The sequence below is a fragment of the Abrus precatorius genome, unplaced genomic scaffold (genome assembly GCF_003935025.1).
Source record: "Abrus precatorius isolate BTA unplaced genomic scaffold, Abrus_2018 Scaffold6, whole genome shotgun sequence".
Taxonomy (NCBI): domain Eukaryota; kingdom Viridiplantae; phylum Streptophyta; class Magnoliopsida; order Fabales; family Fabaceae; genus Abrus; species Abrus precatorius.
In genome coordinates, this window is record NW_020874406.1 from 20,914,785 (window position 1) to 20,933,965 (window position 19,181).

The window sequence follows — 19,181 nt, forward strand, 5'->3', positions numbered from 1 at the left end:
TGATGGTGGGATCTCTATAATAATTATGGTCCATCTGTATGATGGAATAAGCACATATATAAGTTTTGATTGTATTATGTACATGCTCATGGCCATTGGATATCCATATCCAACAACCACTTAACACCCGACTCCCATTCAAACCAATAGAAGCACATAGAATCCAAGGAAACACAGCTCGTTGCTCCCCACAATCCCTAACAAAAACATCTGGTTTTAACAGCATGAGAAGGATAAAAAGCACTGTTTCCCACTTATATCCCAATATCCCATCTTTATTGCTAATGCACGTATTCACATCATGTGGGCCTCACACAAAAACCTCCAAAACTCCCTCATCATACAAAATTATGGCTATAGTTATTGATTATTCTAAACTCTAACCCTCCCACTACTCTCAATCATTTCAAACCCTTTGATCTCTTTGCATCCTTAAAATAGCACCTCTATTGTTACACACTGCTTCACCTCTTGCATAACTTCATATAAGTTCACTAACTTGCACCATGTCCATAGCAGGACTTATAGACCCAGAAATGAATCACAAGAAGTCCTTCCACCGAAGAAATGATTCTGGTGAACTTGATGTGTTTGAAGCTGCAAGGTACTTCTCAGGATACAATGAAGCTGTTGTTGGGTCAACTTTCACTCAAAAGATCATGAGAGAAGAAAGACATGGACATAGAGCCAGAATCAGCTTAGACATGCCAATGAGAAGCTTGCTTCCTCAACAATTCCATGGCATGGAGAAGCAAATGAAAGAGAAGAAACACAAGCAGCCTAGTTCTCCAGGTGGTAGGCTTGCTAGCTTTTTGAACTCTCTCTTCAGCCAATCAGCATCAAAAAAGAAGAAATCAAAATCAAGCACGCAATCCATGAAGGATGAAGATGAAAGCCCTGGTGGGAGAAGAAGGAGAAGGAGCAGCATTAGCCATTTCAGAAGCTCAAGCACTACAGATTCTAAGTCCATATACTCTTCCTTAAGCTCAGGATTTAGAACTCCTCCTTATGTACAAACACCAACAAAGAGCTGCAAGGAATTCAGAACCTTATCAGATCACAAGCATGCACTCTCCATGTCAACAAAACACAACGGACATGTAAAATCAACCACTTTGCAAAATGAGTTGTTGTGGGATGACAAGAAGAAAAGGGAACTAACTTGGTTGGATGATAACTACAAACATAGTAATGTAGTGTCAGAGAAACAAAGGAACTGGGGGAGTGAGTTGCTTGAGAAAGATAGGATATGGGTAGACAAGTACTCAGCAGAAGATAAGGAAATCAAGAAGTTCAATGAGGTTGATGATGGTGCAGAGAGTGATTCAAGTTCTGATCTGTTTGAGTTGCAAAACTATGACTTGGGTTACTATTCAAGTGGTCTACCTGTCTATGAAACGACCAACATGGATAACATCAAGAGAGGAGCACCAATTTCCAATGGCCCTCTGTGATAGTGTGTATATTTTCCCCTTCTTAATTGGTGGTTTATGTTGAGATAGCATGTTAGAAGCTATGAAAAGGAAAATCTCTTAGATTTTGCCTGTTTCCCTTTGGGTTTCATTTCATCTTCTTTCAATACTTTTTCTGTGTGTACAGTTTGGAATGTTTGCTTGTCTTATCTAATTCTATCTACTGTCCCTTGCTTTTTTGGACCTTTGTTTTAGAGTGCATATGAACAAAACAAAAATGTCCTCCATTAGTAGCTTGATCAGATTGTTGCCGTGATTTTAGGTTTAACATGTAATCAAAGATCATAGTTACCAGGTTCTCTCAAACAACCATGCATGTGTCCCCCGGCCCTTATCAAATTCACTCATAGTCTTGTGATAATATATGAACTGTGTAAACTATGCAATGTTACTATATGAACTGTGTATCCACGTACCTAGTAACTAAGATCAAGACTTTCATGTTGGCTGAAATTATCAACCTTGTTGAAATGGAACAATTATAATGAAAAAATTAACCTTCAAAGGAACCTTTTTGCCTTCATGCCTTAGTTTGATGCGACTCAAGCCTTCATTTTTATCGGGAATGAGACTAAAATGCTAGTAAAAGGGTAAAATGTATCTACATATGTCTTGTCCCGCATGATTCATTTATAGGAGGCTATCTCGTCTAAATGCATACATTATATATCAATATTGGTGATGTGTCAAAGGATATTTTTATTTTTCTTTGGTAATATTTCGTTTTCATTTTATGAGTTGGGATTTTGGTTTTGTAACTTGAAAGTTGTACGGGGAACTGTGAGTAACTTAGGTAGAGAAAATACCAGTTAATGTAATTATTCCGGTGTCATATTGCATGTTCACGTAATGGAAGGTGGCTGATTAGGGGGATTGGGAACTTGGAAAGTAAGAAAAAGGATGGATTTAATAATCTTTTATTTCTCTAAACTAATATCAATGATGTGACATAATCAACATTACATGTTAGGCAGTGTTCCGTTAATGGTGGATCAATTAAGAAGACCAAAAACTATTGTTCCGTACAATCCTTGGTTTTTACAGCTTCAATCTTAGCTTGCTAATTCAATAATTAGGAGCTTGATATGTGTAACGAAATATCAGTCCAATCAAATGATAAAACATAAAAGGCCATGGACATCTTGTTAACCTAGTATATATTATTGGTGTTGGAGGCAGAATCAAGACAAACATCAAAATTTACCATGCAATATTCCGCAAGCACATCTTTTAAAGCTAAGCATAAAATAAAATGAAGAGAGAGAAACCAATGAAAAACAAAAACACGTTCACACTTGCTCAAGATCCTAACCATTGATTTCATTTTGACCAATTACTTGTTTCTCACCTTCAGCTAGAGCTTACTGATTTATTTATTTTGTACCTCAACTATAATTTTTTACTGGTGAAATCCCACATTCATTATCGATATTATTAAAACAAAACTTATAAAAACTAAAATAATATGTACTTTATGAGTTAAGCTTTTAAAATTGTGTTGGGCTTTAACTTTAATTTAAGACTTATCATTATATTAATTTGCCTAAGGTGCAAGGTAAAAACCAACAATACAATAGTTATAATGTGAATTTGATTATGTTATTTTATTTTTCTATATTAGAAAAAAAATTTGGACAAATAAATAAGTGACTTGCTTGCTTGCAAACTGAGAATATGGAGATGCAATTTGTGGCCGGGTTGGGTGGGGGTATGATCTAGCATTCTCTTTTATGGCTTACAGTTGGAGCCTAGCAAAGAGTTAAATGATGGACTAATTTGGTAGCCTTTTGGTAGAATGATGCAAACAAATGATGGATGGGGAACCAAAGGGGTCAATGTAACTATCAATGTGGGGTGGAGGGCCCAAACTTTGTTATAATTCAAATTGAATTGCAAAGTTTACTATGTATGCTCAGGCCCTGATACTGTGCAATAGAGTATAGAAAAGAGATAGGGACATAGAATGTGATAGAGAGTAAGAGAGAGAAACATGCTCATCTTTTCTTATGAGCAATCAAATCTTCCTTTTTTCTTCTTTTTCTTTTTTCTTGTTTGGTAAAAGTTAAACTAATGAATGTAATTAAAAACCGAAGGTACCAATCAATTCATTAGATTTTTATCTGCTGCACTTATGCAATGTTCATTACCCTTAAATTTAACATAAATTTAGAACTGTTTCCTAGTAAACCCTTCATGATGATGGATTACACGGAATTATTGTGCTTATTTTCTATTATTTGTTCTTGGGAAGGTCATAATTTGTCTTTCTTTCCTAGTAAATCCCATTCTTCATGAATATAGGAAGAGTGATGACTTAGAGAAAAGTCTGATATTAATTACAAATTATATTAAAAGAATTTGCCAATATGAAGCATAGCAAAAAGCATGTTAGGAGTGATTAGTGAATGAAACAGATTAAAAGGATAAAGGCTCCAACCAGCAAATCTATCTAAAACAAAATTAAGATTAGAAACCAAAAATAAATGCAAATATGGGAGAGCTTTTAATTTTAAAATTTTAAAATAATTTATCACTTAAATGGTTATTTGAATATGAATCGAGTAATTTTTTGGTTATTTTTAAATATTCTATTGAAAGTTTTCTTTAATACCTTACAGATTTTCTAAAATTCAGGTCGCGGTTCAAACCTCTTGAAGTTTTTCATTAAAAAATAATCGAAAATTGCAATTACACATAGGAGCAAATTATCTGAAAAATATAATTGGCATGGCTTCAATTTGTTTGACAATAAACTAAAAAATAAACTTATTTATAAGTTGTGATATGAAAAAGAAATTGTGTGTCCTGTAGACTACTCGTTGGGAACTAAAGCTTTTACACATATTGATTTTTATAAAAGCCATTCGTGGTGCATGATGATCCCAAAGAACAAACCTTGCTTTTGGGAACAAAGTGGAAATGAATTCAATAAAGGTGAAAACGGACTTGCCACATAGGCTTTAGGAATTAGGATGTTTTACTTTATACGCATACCATATTCTAAAGCTTATCTTGATAGATTCTCTCTCAATTCTTTTTTACATGTTTAGTTGAGTTTAAGCTTTTTTTTTATTGGAAAAGAAACATATTTATTACATTAAAACTATTAAAATGTAATAAATATTTTTTATTAAATTGTTTAAACTTAGCTTAAAAATTAAGGTTAACATTTTCTTCTTTAGTTGACATCTTTTTCTTTTTTTACTGGTAGTCTTTTTCTTTTTTGTCAAAGATATTCTCATTGTACTTGGTCAATATTAATTTTTGGTCTATTCTGTCTTTTATGATGCTTTAAACTTCTGGGCCTATGACCAAAATGGGTTATTAGTAGGACTGAGAAGCCCATTCCCCTGTAGGCACCACCGACATTATCGACCCACTATTGACCCAAAAGAAAAAAAATCACAAAAAATTCCTGTCTCGACGTGGAGTGCTCAGAGTAAAAGTGGCCCATTTGCTGCACTCAGTAACTGGAATTGTTGGTTAAAGATTGAATTTCTGCCGGTAGAGTTGACTAAGTAAAGATACACTAAAAAGATATAATTAAAAATAAAGATCATTTTGCAGTCAGGACTTTTTCTTAATTTTGTGATTCAATTGTTGAATCATTTTATATTTTATAATGATTATATATATATATATATATATATATATATATAATTTAAATATTTTTAGTATCTTATCCATATTTTATTACATATTTTAAAAATTACTACTTCCAATTCTATCTATGAAAAACAAACAACTAATTCATCACGACCAGTAAAAATAGTTATATATTATAAATATTAATGTTATTTCAAAAATGTTTATCATATTAAATGACCAAGTCAGTAGCAGCTTAGGAAATAGGTGGGTGTTTAGTTGATATAAAAAAAAATTAACAATTAATACATTTGAAAATAAATTTTTATTTTTTATAATTAGGACAAAAAAGTTTTTGGCAACTGTTTCTTATAAAGAGGATCAAATGTAGTATTTTTCAATGATTTGATAGTAAAAATGAAAAAAAAAATATAAAAATGGCTGTGTACCAATGGAGAAGAGCAAGCATGAGTCCTTATCATTTGGATAGCACACCTCTTAATGAACAATAATATCAGCTATACTCATGAATTTGTTGATCATCTCATAATTCATTACCACAAGTCATGGAAGGTATGGAAGAATATTGTCAGTATGTGGGGAACAAAGTGGATCTTCCCGGGCACATTGTCTACTCTATTTGATCTGTGGAATGAACTGTGTACAATTGACCGAGAAAATTGGAAAAAGGACTGTGGTGGATGATGTTATATGGAATAGTGTGGTCCATTTGCCTTACTCAGAATGAGCTTGTTTTTTCACCAACAAGAGCTTGCAAGTGGAAAATATTGTAGACCCGCTTAGCGGGAATTATGGTACATTCGTGAATAACTAAATTCTAATTGAAGTGATGTTTTTCGGATAAATTAATGTAACTTTGGAAGATTGGATGAAAGGACATCTATTTAAATAATGGGATTTTTGAGATGAGAGTCAACAAGAAATTTTGCTATTTCTTAAGCTTATGGACCCAATTCAATTTAGCTAGATCTTTTGTTCATTTTGAGAATTTATGGTTTAAGAATTAAGATTTAAGGTTTATTCATATTTTTCTTTTCGACAAAGCTAGAATGGCTTGGTGGACTCTCACTAATTTGAATGGTTGCCCTTTGATTTCCAAGTTTTATATTATAGCAGAACCTTCAGTCAATTCTGTTGCCTAAAAAAGATAATACATGTCTAATGGGTATGGGTTCCTCATTGAAAGAACATTACTAAATTTTAATGTCGAATTTTGCCTCATCAATTGTTGGTACAGGAGGAGCGACAAGGAACTAACAATGTTTATGCATGCTTTGCAATTCTGTGAAGGATTTAAATTTTACAATGTTTGCATCGAAAATGACCCTTTGTTGACTATTAGATTGACCTTAAATCTAAAAATAAACTTTAGAAGCTTGATGGGGCTTTCAGTTTAAGTGGCACTCTAGTTGATAGAATCAATTTGTTGGGGTATACAAATACAAAATTTCAGTTTTGTTCTAAAATGGCAACAAGCATGAATCACCTATGCCATGACTTTCCATTTTTCTGGTGGATCATTCTGTGAGGTGAAAGCTTTCCCTGCATCGTGTCCAGTTATAATCTTAATCATTCATTATTTTTAAATAAAAATTAATAATTTTAATAATAAAAGTTGTACCTAATGATAATATCACTACAACACATCCTTATCCATTTCTGGCACGCCAAAGCCACCATAATTTTCAGATGAAGTGGTGCTCCCAGCTTCATGGCAGGCCAATCAATCAATTAGTCTCACATCCAAAGTCACTTATTATCTTTCCATTATACAATTTTCAATTTGCAATATGTAGTTGATACTTTTTCCCAAGACATCACAACCATGTGCATATATAATTTTGTTAATAAAAATATTAGTATATCAAACGTTGATACATTGTATTATTTTATCATCAAGTTTCATAATTAAACTACAACAAATTAGTCATGTAATAATTATGTGACCGAATCTATTAATTTTTTAAAACAAAGTAACAGAAAAATTATTTTACACATTAAAAACTATAAGTATTAAAATTATATCCTTTTAAAATTCAGAAACTAAGGAAGCATTTGACAAAGAGATTTTTTCAAATTTTCAAAAATCTTAAATTGAGAATATTAATTTTTTATGTTTGGTATAAATATTTTTTAAAAAAAATTAGGATGTTAAGATTTTTAAAAATATCTTTTTGATTAAGTTTTTTTAAAAAATAAAATGGAAAAAGTGAGCATTTAAGATTCTCATAAAGATAAAAATAATTACAATATTAAAATACAATTATATTTTTCAATATTCTCAAATAAATTTAGCATTTAGATATACTGAAGGAAACATTAATATTTTAAAAAAATTATATAACTCAGAATATGGTAAGAAATTTTATATTGTTTTATCCATCACTTATTCGTATAAAGCATCATATAGCACAAGATTGTTCTTGTGCTATATATGTACCAACCACTGAACTGGTGATAAAACAAAAAGCTATATTGTGACTTAGCTATTTATCCTAGACTGTTTAACTTGTAATATTTTCCAATGGACATCAAACGCACCTTTTGAAAATGAATTTACTTAAATAAATTTGATCAATGTGTGTGTATGTGTGAGTCGAAAATATCCCATCATGGCATCAAAGACTGGCTTTTGGATGATTGTTGTGTAGTGGGCTAAATTCTCCCATGGCATAAATGGCTTGCTGGCTTTAGGCTGGCCTGCATTGAAAATTTGAATCTGAAAAGGAAAATGAAGCCATGCATTGTGTCATCTTAACATACGACAAGGTCAGAATTTCCCATTTCCCACTTAAGCACACCCTCTCCTTCTTCACTCTTCAAATTTTGATTTGACAAATAGTAGGGTCATCATACACACACAAATGACACTTTAAAGCCTTATATAATGTGTCACACTCCACTTGCAAAAGAGACACCCAAGAAAATAATGGGATTTGTGTTATTTACAATATATTTAACCGTGGACTAACAATGACATACAAAGTTTATGCCTTGATGCCCTCTATTCCGTGTCTTTATTTGTCTTTTCCTATATGCTTGTCCATGTAATTATCTTGCTTGTTAAAGAATCCCACAATCTTATCTTAAATGATGTGAGTATCATTTGTAATCTGTTGAACAATCACAAGTTTCCTAACAACGACAAAATCATATCATAGTTTCAAAGCTCGAAAGCGATCGAATAGCAAAATTATATCACTAATCGACCATATATACTACAAATAGACCCCCCAAAAAATACAAGAAAGTGACACAGATACATTTTTGGCTTAAAATTTTCAATTCAAGGTGACCAACATTTTGACAATCTTCCAGCATGTGCAATTTATTTCCTTACTTGGCTCTTGCATGTTATTTAGAATGGTGGAGAAATTGATCTACATCGTAATTGTTTGTAAACATACTTCAAGTAAAAACTTCTAACTTATAACGGTAACTTCTTAGTTCATAACTTGAACTCGTCAACATTATCAACTGTTGTTGCGAAATACGGTACCTTCTAACTATTTAAGGGTTTAGATAATTTATAAGAAAAAGTGGAAAAGTTGCGAGATGTGAACACAAAGAGGTTCCCACCTAATAAAGAGACAGAGTAAGCTAAGGGAAGAGGTAGTCAGAGTCATTACGCAGACATGAAGGGAAAGGCACCACAATGGTTATCCACGTGTAGAGTAGGATTTGGTCGATATAGCCCTCCACAATATTTATGATAAAGAAAATACACTCAAGTTTTAATTTATCTTTTTGTTCAATCATTCATATTATTAAAAATTTATGTGTTAACGAAACGATTTAGTTATTGAAGTTATTTTTATGAATATAAAATTTATTTAATAACAATTAAATTATTCATACTAATATCTTTTGTTACCAAAATAAAATTTACACAATAAAAAAATAAGCCTAATGAGTAGTATAAAGTTGAATCCCCTCATTTTTTAAAATACGAGACCACACATTATTTTCATTTTATAATATATTCGATCTTATGAATTTTAATATTATTAAATTAATAATTTAATGTTTATTTAATTATCTAATAAAATAAACTGTTCAGTTTATTTATTTAGTTATTCTTATTTTCAATTAATGTCATAAAACATTTACAAATTATTGATAAATAATATTTCATTAATTAAAATATTTTTTTAAGATATATTTAAATTAAATTTTTCAAAAGTATGCATACTTTTTCATTTATTATAAAAAATTATTAAAAATTATACATATATCTCTTTTTATTTTTAATTAAAAATTTATCTTTTGTACTTATGTATTTATAATAAATTTAATTAATAATTAAGAACATATTATAAAAATATGTTAAATAGTGTGTTATTAATGTTTTTTTAATGAATATTGCATGTTATTTTTTTTTGCACTGAGTAATTATTAGAAATAAAAAATAAATTTAAAAATGAAGGGTTAAAATATAAATATTAAAAGCATATTAATGGAAAGCATGCTTTCAAACAGTAAAAAGGAATCAACTCAGCCACCTTCATACCCCAAGCAGGGGCCACTGCCACTCCCAAATGCCAACATGATGCAACTTTTTATTACTCAAAATGTTCATTTATTATTATTATTATTATTATTATTATTATCAATCATTGCATATTTTGATTAGTTGTTAAGATATTGTGAAAAAATAAAATGTGAAAATTAAAATATTTTGTATTGATTTAAGTGTCTGTTAAGTTTTATTTTAATAGAAAAATACAAACATGTTGGAGATGCCGAACAACGTATTCTATAATCCAATCATTTTTTTTAAAAGTAGGTATTTTTAAAATAAAATATTTATCGCATATTGATTATTAAATGTCTCTCTTATCTTTGTCAATCATTAATATTTCTTATTTTATTTGTAGTTTTGATATTTTAACTGAGATAATACATAATTTATAACATGAAAAAGGTTTCTCCTATGATAATTATAATAATAAATTTATTTCTTTTACATTTTATTAACATAAAAATAGATAATAAAAAATAATATTAATGTTAATTAATTTCTAACATTGTAAATTAATACTTGTACGTTTATAAAAAAAGGCGTACAACATTTTTTTTAATATAAAGCTTCTAAGTTTACCTTTTTTTTTTTACTAATCATTCTTTTCTCCTTATTATTTTGTACATTGTTTGTGAAGCTCCATTGCTCGAAGCCTTGAGTGCACAATAAATTTTCTTTTTATTTTTCTAATAGAAAAACATAATAAAATGTTTCCATTTATTTAGTAGAGTCATCTTAAAAAAAAGTAAAAAATAAAATTTAATTGCAAAAAAAAAAAATGCCTAAAACTAGTCTAAAATACAATTCACCTTGTTTCTTTAAATTTTAGAAATCATGTGAAATTAGCCCTGCCATTTAATTTAATATCTTCCATTAACTGAAGAAAAGAAAATCTTTGATGTAAGTGCTTGGTGTAAGATTAAATGGGCCATAGTAGCATGATACTGAAGGATGTCTTGTGAAATGACATTTTTCTGGCTAAGTGATGTGAATGTTACCAGTAAGTCGGCAACCCCTCTAAGAAGAGTACTTATAGTGAGTGTGGGTTGTGTAAGTGGAGCATCTCTTTGGCATTTAAAGTTTTAACCCACAAACAGTTGGTGGGTATTTAAATTAGCTCTCTGGGATCCACCTAAAAAATAGTTATGTTTGAGCTACAAAACTTTTGAATGGAAGGATTTCTAGAAAAAAATTATAATAAATAATAGTAATTCATAAATTTTTAAGCACACTTATTTTAAAATAGGAAACTATTAACCAAATTTTTTAGAGCATTGGATAAAAAATGTTTTTATTCAAAATGTTACCAATAAATACTTTAATTTTAAATGTTTTAAATATATTTTTAATAGTTTTTATGTCCATATAATTTTTTTTATTATTTGAAGTTATATTGTTTGTTTCCTTAACTAGGATCTGAAAGGTATTAAGTTAATATTTAGCTAATTTTTTAAAATATATTAATTTAAATTTATAAAAAAATTTAAAAAGGCACATATATTTATCAACAATTACAGGAATCAATTGTCAAATAGTTATTCTAACCTAACCGGTGGATATAAATTTAAGATTAATTACAATATATTTATGTATACTAAGTTAATATTTTATATTATTTTTAATCAAAATAATTAAATTAGTCTGTAAGAAAAAAATTATGTTAGTTCAATAAGTTTTTTAACGTGTACTTTTGGATTTAAATTAAGTTTTTACTTTTTAATGAGATTAATTTATAGCTATCGACAGGAGAATATATTGATATACGAATAAAATTATGTTTAAATGGGATTATTTTTAAATACTATATTCTAATTAATGGAATGTGTTTGATAATTTATATTGTAATAAATTCATATAAAAACAGAATATTTTTGTATGATAAACAGAGTTTGAAGATTATTTTTATTTTTTTCATTTCACTTTCATCAATTAATCGATTTAAATAAAAAATAATTATTAGAATAAAATAATCATTTAAGTTTTTTTACTTAATATATATAAAGCTTATTATATATAATTATATTTAATAATAAATAGTTCTATTATAATTGATTATCAACATAGGCTATAAAAATAATTTGTTTATTTAGTTAATTAGAGGAGATCATCCAAGCTAATTTTAATAAAAGGTTATTTTCCTTTTACTTTCGTAAAAAGTGTCTAGAGAGAGATTCTTCCCTTTGCGGGGAGAAATATCATAATCATAAATTCATAATCAAACAAGTTGTTTAAAGTTTTAGAAACAAATTCAACTTTTACTCAGTTTTATTTATTATATATGAATACAAAATAAATTGATTCACAAAGACTTATATATTTTGAATATAATATTCAACGCCACTTTCTGTAAATAGAAGCAAATGAAATGTACAAAAATGGAATTGCAGTGCTGTCTCAAAAGCTACAAAAGACCTCAACAGTTTGGTATAGTAGAGGAAATCATGTTGACTCACGCTCTATCAGCTTCAACGTTACCACTATTCTGAAGAAAAAAACACCTCTCTCTCTCTCTCCCCCCTTAACTGTTCACTCTGGTGTGTGCACAAACCACTCACAAGTTGCCACCCATCTCAAAGGTTATTTCAAGATACCATTTTTTGGCTGTTTGGATCCCAAGGGACTGTGTTGAATAGGATCATGGAACAGTGAGAAGGCCAATTCATTTCATGTTTCTTCAAATTTTTAACACCCTTGTTTTGCATTCTTCTTTTAGTGGTTTGTTTCATTTTTCCTCTGAAGAAAAATCAGTCCTTGGAGCTTCTTCTTTTATGAGTATTTTTCATTTGCTTCGTCTTTTCTACCTCTCTTCTGGTGCAGCATAGTTTGAGCTTCCACCATTACAAGTGTTGAAACTTTGGAAGATATCTAATCATGCAATCTGGGTTTGATTTGTTTTACCCTTTTTAAGTTTTTATTTATGTTTCCTTGGTTTAGCTTAGTGTCAATGTCCCTCTGTTGAAAAAAGTTGTGATTTTTGGATGCTATTTTTGGCTCCAGCAGGTCAGGGATTATGAATTTTCTATCTATAGAATAAAGTGGGATCTGATTTTTTTTTTCTGTTTTTGGTGAAATTTTTGTTCTCAAATTTATGGGATGTTGCTATATTTTGGCATGGTTGTCTGTCATGCCTGTTTCTTTCATTTTGTTTCCCTAGTGTTCATTTAGTACATGTACTTTATTTGTCAGTAGCTATAGTTGTCTTATGTAGTATGTATGTATGTATGTATGTATGTATATGTATATGCTTCAATTTGGTGTAATAAAGTGAACATCTATCAATATAGAACTTTAATTTTAGCAAGGGAATAATGCATTTCTTTTGGATTGTGGTAGGCTTATTCATTATTTCATAGCATCTGCAACTTCAATTCAGCTGTACTGATGGAATCTTGGAGTTATGTCCCTGAAGAGAAAGGCTATTTGTTTTCTGATGAAATGGATTTTTCACTTGATGCTTTTATGAGAAGTAGGAAAGCATTGGTTGAATGGGACAATAAATCTAACTTTGAGAGAGATGGATTTAATTCAGACAGAGGTGTAGTGAAAAGCATGGAATTTGTGGACTTGGGATTCCCTGACTTGTTGCAAAAGTCTTTTCACGGTGGCCAGCCTGTAGAGACATCTAGCTATGAACTTGACAGTAATTCTAGTAAAAGAGGGAATTCTTCCACCCATGTCATTGCTTTGGATTCTTCTTTGGGGGAAGAAGAATCTGAGTCAAAGCGTGTAAGTTCTCGAGTTGAATCCAAAACTCATGATTCTTCACTGATTGATCTGAAGCTAGGGAGATTAGTGGACTGTAAAGGGGCAAGCAGTGATAAAGTTGCAAAAGAAGGGTTCACTTTAACATCTATACATCCAAACACACTTGCAAAGAGAGCTCGCACGTCCACCTTACCTGCTCAGGCTCCTGTATGTCAAGTTTATGGTTGTAACATGGATCTTAGCTCCTCAAAAGATTACCACAAGAGGCATAAGGTTTGTGATGTTCACTCCAAAACGGCTAAAGTTATTGTTAATGGCATTGAACAGAGGTTTTGTCAGCAATGCAGCAGGTATTTTTGGGTTCCTTTGATAGTTTTATTGCATTTTTTTATACTTTTCAAACAATCAGCCGGTGGTCTTCTGATGACATTTATTTAAGATCCTTATACTTGTTTAATTGGTATCCGTGAGTTACCACAATCCCCTGTTGGTCAGAAACAATGAAAATTTGAGCAAAGTATTTGATATATAAAAAAAGCAACTAAAAATATTAGGGCTTGTTTGGTTTTGTAAAATGTTCTGTTTCATTGATAATTACACAAGCACCACTTTTGTTTTCACATTGTTTCATGTCCTCACAGGTTTTTACAGGAAATGTTGGTGGTGAAAATATAAACGCAAGGTGAAGACAAAAACAAAGTCAAAATAAGGCTTCATTTTTGTAATTATTAGTGAAACATAAACAAAAACCTTTATTAAACCAAACAGGTCCTTAGTGCTTCTCTGTCTTTTTTTTTTTTCACTTTCATATGGTTCTATAAATACACTGATTTAACAGTATTTCTTTTCTACAATAAACATAGTTCAAGTTAATAAGATAAATGAAATGTCTAAATAATTCAATTCTGATCAATCAATGTATATGATATAGTACAGGTTTACTGTCTATTGCATTTTGGGTGTTTTCTTGGCTTTGACGTTGGTGTTTGCTGATTGAACTTGATTGTTACTTATGAGTTGAATAACACTTTTTTTAATTCTTAAATTAGGTTCCATTTGCTAGCTGAGTTTGATGACGGTAAACGCAGTTGTCGCAGGCGACTAGCAGGACACAATGAACGCCGTAGGAAACCTCAGTTTGATTACATAAGTGGTAAACAACACAAGATTCTTCAGTCATATCAAGGTATGAAAAATCCATTTTTTTGAACTTTCATTAATCTAGATAAGACAGAATTTTATTTTAAAGCTTCTACTTTTATAACTTCTACTTTCTGGTTCAAGTGCTATTTTTGTTATTGGTAATTCCTTGATGTGAGTGTCTTGTCATTTAGCAGCTCTTATGGATGGGGTTTGGTGTCCAATTTATTTAGCATTTTTCATATTTCATCTGTTCTCATATCCTTCCTCTTTAGCCTCCTAAATACAATTGTGAATATTCAGGTATTTACCCTATACAAATGAGGATAAAGGGAAAAATGAAGATGTATGCTATAAGATAATGATAGTTATGATTAACAAAAGACAAAAAATAAAAAATCATTCTAGAAGATTTTGGCATTCATTATGTTTAGACACTAATGCTCTTGTGTGGAAGAGATAGAAGATTGAAATTAATTTAAATATGGGATTTGAAAATAGTCTATAGCAAAATATGGGATTTTGTAAAAAATTACAGAAATATGGGACTAAAAAATTAATTAATTTAAAAAATTAACTAATTTTACTCAGAAATTGTTTTATCATATTTTTGTACTTTTTTCTAAAATCTCATATTTTGGTATATATTATTTTTAAATATCATATGAAAAAAAAGAGCATCATAGATTAGTACGCTGGAAAAATAATTAGGGAATGTTACGAGTTTATGACTCTAAATAACTAAGAAAAGTACATAGAAAATCCTGATTGGTTCATATTAGGATTTACTTAACTGATAATTGGACAATTAGCATTATATCTCAAAATCGACGTCATGATATTTATGATGATTTGCGTCTAATTTTACTTTTTCCTCCCTTGGAATGCAATACTGATAAACATAAAAATTTTAGGATTAAAATTTTAACCACCATATGAGGTTTAAAAATTTTAGGAATTTTTCTCTGTCAGGAGGCATCAATGACCACAGGAATTAGGATTTTGTGTGAAGGCATGGTTTATCTATAGATATGAACTACATATTGCAGGATTCCAGATAGATAATTTTATTTTTCATTAATTACTAATAGAATTTGGACACTGCTGTAAGTTTTTGACTTTGTTAGTTGATACAGTTCTATATGACATTGATAGGTATATTATTTTTTTCTTCTATGTGCTCTACTACATGGTTGTATAGCAGAAATCTCTTTACTTGATCCTCGAGTGACAACTATAAATCAGTTTTGGCATTTTCTAATAGTTGCCTCTAGAGATAAACTAGAGATATCATGCTTTTGTAGTCACTATAAAAGCAGATATGTCAAGAGCTTTGTCAAATAGAGCATAACTAAATTGACAATGTATTTTATTATGTTATAATTTATTATTTTAATTTTCTATCAAATATCAATCATGAGAATGAAGTCATTTAAAGACGAAAGTGAAGTGTGTCTTCTAACAGTAAGATGCCAATACTATACAAAATTTGGGTCAACTCAAGCTAAGGTGGGCTACATTAGCTGCACTGAAGGTTTCTTTATGCTCCTTGTCCAATGACTTATTGACAACGAAAGAGGAGTTTTCAAAAGATAATCATACAAATTTTTCCATGAACTAAAATTAAAGCCACTAAATCTAGGAAATGCAGAATGAATTTTTTTTAAACATTTCAGACAAAAGAGGCACTTGTAGGTTCTTTAAATTATGTTATCACTCTATCTCTCAATTATCGTGGTCCCGGGGAATGATGTAGACCATTTAACAAATGTTTGTATGTATGCATTAGATTTTTAAGCACAAAGTTCAAGCATAACATACCAGTGTTGAAGCCTAGCTTTTTCTGTATCATATTTTCCATTTCCACAGTTATTTAAAACAATTATCAATTCATAATTTCAAGAAAAGTTCTCTGTTGGAGTATTCTTACACTTTGTGTACTATATGTCCAAAGTTACCAAGTACCTAATAAAGAAATTGAATGAGAAATGTAAGATATCCCAAGTGTACTCCATGCGTCAACAAGTCACTCAGGATTGTTACAGGTGTAAAAATGTTATACAATATCTATAATTTAACTATTGTCAACTAGTGCTTGAGAAAACTATTGGTACTACTACTCTCGGATCTTTTTCTTCAGGCCAGAAATTAAAAGTTCCCTCTATTTGTTTTTTCTATTGGATGCTCGGTGTTCTTATCTTTTACAATCTTCTTATTTTTCCATTTAATACAGAACTTCTCTTCCCTGATTGTGTTAGCAGGTACTAAGTATCTAGGCTCTTCAATACAGAACAGACCCCAATTTGCCTTTCAAGACATATTTCAAAGTGGAATCCTTTTAGGAAAGCATGATCAGATCTCTCAGAGCGGACGTATCAAACTGGAAGATGATTCAATTTATGGTCCTCAACTTGCTGCACCCATCACACTTAGTCAGGAATTATCTAGCTGTGCTCTCTCTCTTCTGTCAGATCAGTCACAGAATCCATCACACCATGCAGCAGGAAATCCATTAGCCAGTTGCCGAATTCCTCATGGCATCTGCGTATCCAACAGAGATGACCAAGTTTCTCAAACACCTTTGAGGATAAACTCGGTGGATAAATATGTACCGAGCGAGTCCTTCCCATATACTATACCCTCTAAGGAAGTTATCAAGAATAGATCCACAACATTTTCCAATGCTGCTGATCATACTCTTCAAGTCCACAGAGATGATGATGTTTGCCAAGCATCAGACTTGTTAGATGGCAGGTATCGTCTTTCATCTGAACATGGAGGGACTGTTGATCTGTTCCAACTATCTTCTCATCTCCAAAGGGTGGAGCAGCAAAGAAATTCTGTTTTGGTAAAGTGGGAAAATGAGGAGTGTTGTTTTCCAACTGTGTAAGAGGCTGTTTAAGCCTTAAATGTTAGTAATATCTCCATTTTGTTGATGCCTTTGTTTTCATGTTATAATAGTGGGACTGTTTTCTCAGTGAATTGATTCATTTATGGTGTAGTATGGAATCATTGATGGGTAGGGGAGTGAGGATATGATAAACTAACCTTGGTAGTGGAGTTTGTATTGAGAAAAAGGAAAGCCAAGAAAGACCAATTGTATAGCACAGATACCACTAGAGCATTTAAAAAAAAGAAAAAAAGAACGGAGACATTTGGGTTGAGTTGTACCATTAATTGTAATTTACCGACCTTGGATAGTTTTTGACTGTGACATTCTATGTCTTTGAGCATGTCTGTGGTGTAGTTAAGGTAACATTCAGCTATGTCTGTGGACAACACTATAGTAGTATCTAAGTACACATTTCATTTTGTAACAAAAGCGCTCTATCTTTTATTATTGTTATTATTGAAGCTTGTGTCAACCAATGGTAAGGGAGCAGGTCTTTTTTTGCATGTGCGCATGTACAGGGAACCTTGTAGGTGGGAGTTATTTTCATGAGAATAATAAATCTTGATTATATAATTATATGTGAATAGTTAAAATTGGCTTGATTCACTTTTAATTTTTACTATGATTGTATTGTTAAAATTTTTACAAGACCAATTTTTACTTGATTTGTTCTCATATATATGGACACGCATGCATAAACTTGTGCTTCCAAGGAATTTCAATGCATGCATATGCCACTAAACTAGATTATGCGCTTCAGGATAGTTCCAAATAGTAATTAATCCTAGTTTTGTTATAAAGTTCGTGGTTAGGTTCAGACTTGAGGGGAACATTCAAAGAGAAGATGCAAAATGGAATCAGGATACCAAAAAGTAGATATAATTGAGGTTAACTCTACTTTATAATATATAAGGTTCTTAATTCAGGTAGTTGGCTCTTCAGTGGTCCAAGAGAAAAAGATAAGAGTATTTAAAGCCGGAGTAGTTTTCAATAGATTTAATATTATAAAGAATATACCCTAGCAAGAGTGTTGACATCCTTAGAGGACGGTGTCACCTTTTGCAAATTTAACCAAAGTTTTTGCCTAATGTGGTCTCAAAAGTTTAAGGGGAAGGCCAAACTTTATATTAAGAAAAAGAATGGCCATAAGTAGAAATAAAATGTTCCATATTAGGTATAGTTCTAGGTGGTTTGCACCCTTTTGCAGTTTGCACTAGGGAATCCCCTTTACAGCCTCAGCACTTCACATAAGAAATAAACTCAGAGCAGCCATTCATAAAATAGCATTAATAAAGTAAGCGAATTCCCAGAAACAACACTGATTTTAAATTTGCATGAAATGCAAGTTGCACTTCGTGTAATGGATTCCATCATTGCAAAGCACATAATAGTTGCAATATAGAATCATCATCGTGAAATATTCTTAGCATCATAGTTCACGTGTGGTCGGTTTTCAAATACCTAACCGAGAACTTCAATAACATATGTTGCTACTGTTCCTCCGTTATCATCTTATAATTGATAATAACTAGTAGCGTTTGAAACTATACAACCATCTTCGCCAAAAACAAATAAAAGCTTATATTCAATCATCAATTTGATGACTTTTCCTTTTGTTTAAAAGATATTTTAAGTCTTATCATTGCATGCTTCATATATTAGTTCCATATAATAATAATAATAATAATAAGATCAAGAAGGACGCCCCAAACATAAACGACTGAAGTCTTTGTTTATGACTTCTAAAATTTATTGACAAAAAGGGTTTTTAAAATAATATTAATTATTTAAAAATAAATATTATTGACTACTATATAAATAATATTAAGGGATTAAATATTTT

At 30.7% G+C, this 19,181-nt stretch overlaps 2 protein-coding genes across 5 annotated transcripts; both read left to right on the forward strand.

The window, feature by feature from the left end:
• Positions 1–442: 442 nt before the first annotated feature.
• On the forward strand, positions 443–1,454 carry LOC113870374 (protein BIG GRAIN 1-like E). Its single transcript, XM_027506969.1, has one exon. It carries the CDS (start codon positions 507–509, stop codon positions 1,452–1,454), a length of 948 nt encoding a protein of 315 aa, XP_027362770.1. The 5' UTR covers positions 443–506.
• A 10,577-nt stretch (positions 1,455–12,031) lies between these two features.
• On the forward strand, positions 12,032–17,869 carry LOC113868422 (squamosa promoter-binding-like protein 6). 4 transcript variants are annotated; one of them, XM_027503988.1, is made up of 4 exons: positions 12,032–12,245; positions 12,934–13,655; positions 14,355–14,491; positions 16,707–17,869. In XM_027503988.1, exons 2-4 carry the CDS (start codon positions 12,982–12,984, stop codon positions 17,333–17,335), a joined length of 1,440 nt encoding a protein of 479 aa, XP_027359789.1. In that variant the 5' UTR covers positions 12,032–12,245; positions 12,934–12,981; the 3' UTR covers positions 17,336–17,869. The 4 variants fall into 4 exon arrangements, with proteins under 4 accessions (XP_027359789.1, XP_027359787.1, XP_027359790.1 ...); XM_027503986.1 differs by having other exon boundaries at positions 12,041–12,482; XM_027503989.1 differs by having other exon boundaries at positions 12,041–12,176.
• Positions 17,870–19,181: the final 1,312 nt, after the last annotated feature.

What these genes read in the sequence shown, in the direction of transcription:
- LOC113868422 (XM_027503988.1), top strand. Translation starts at nt 12,982, where the DNA reads ATGGAATCTTGGAGTTATGTCCCTGAAGAGAAAGGCTATTTGTTTTCT. An exon ending in TTTTGTCAGCAATGCAGCAG is followed by an intron (nt 13,656 to 14,354) that starts GTATTTTTGGGT and finishes TTCTTAAATTAG; the next exon opens with GTTCCATTTGCTAGCTGAGT. An exon ending in GATTCTTCAGTCATATCAAG is followed by an intron (nt 14,492 to 16,706) that starts GTATGAAAAATC and finishes TTGTGTTAGCAG; the next exon opens with GTACTAAGTATCTAGGCTCT.
- LOC113870374 (XM_027506969.1), top strand. Translation starts at nt 507, where the DNA reads ATGTCCATAGCAGGACTTATAGACCCAGAAATGAATCACAAGAAGTCC.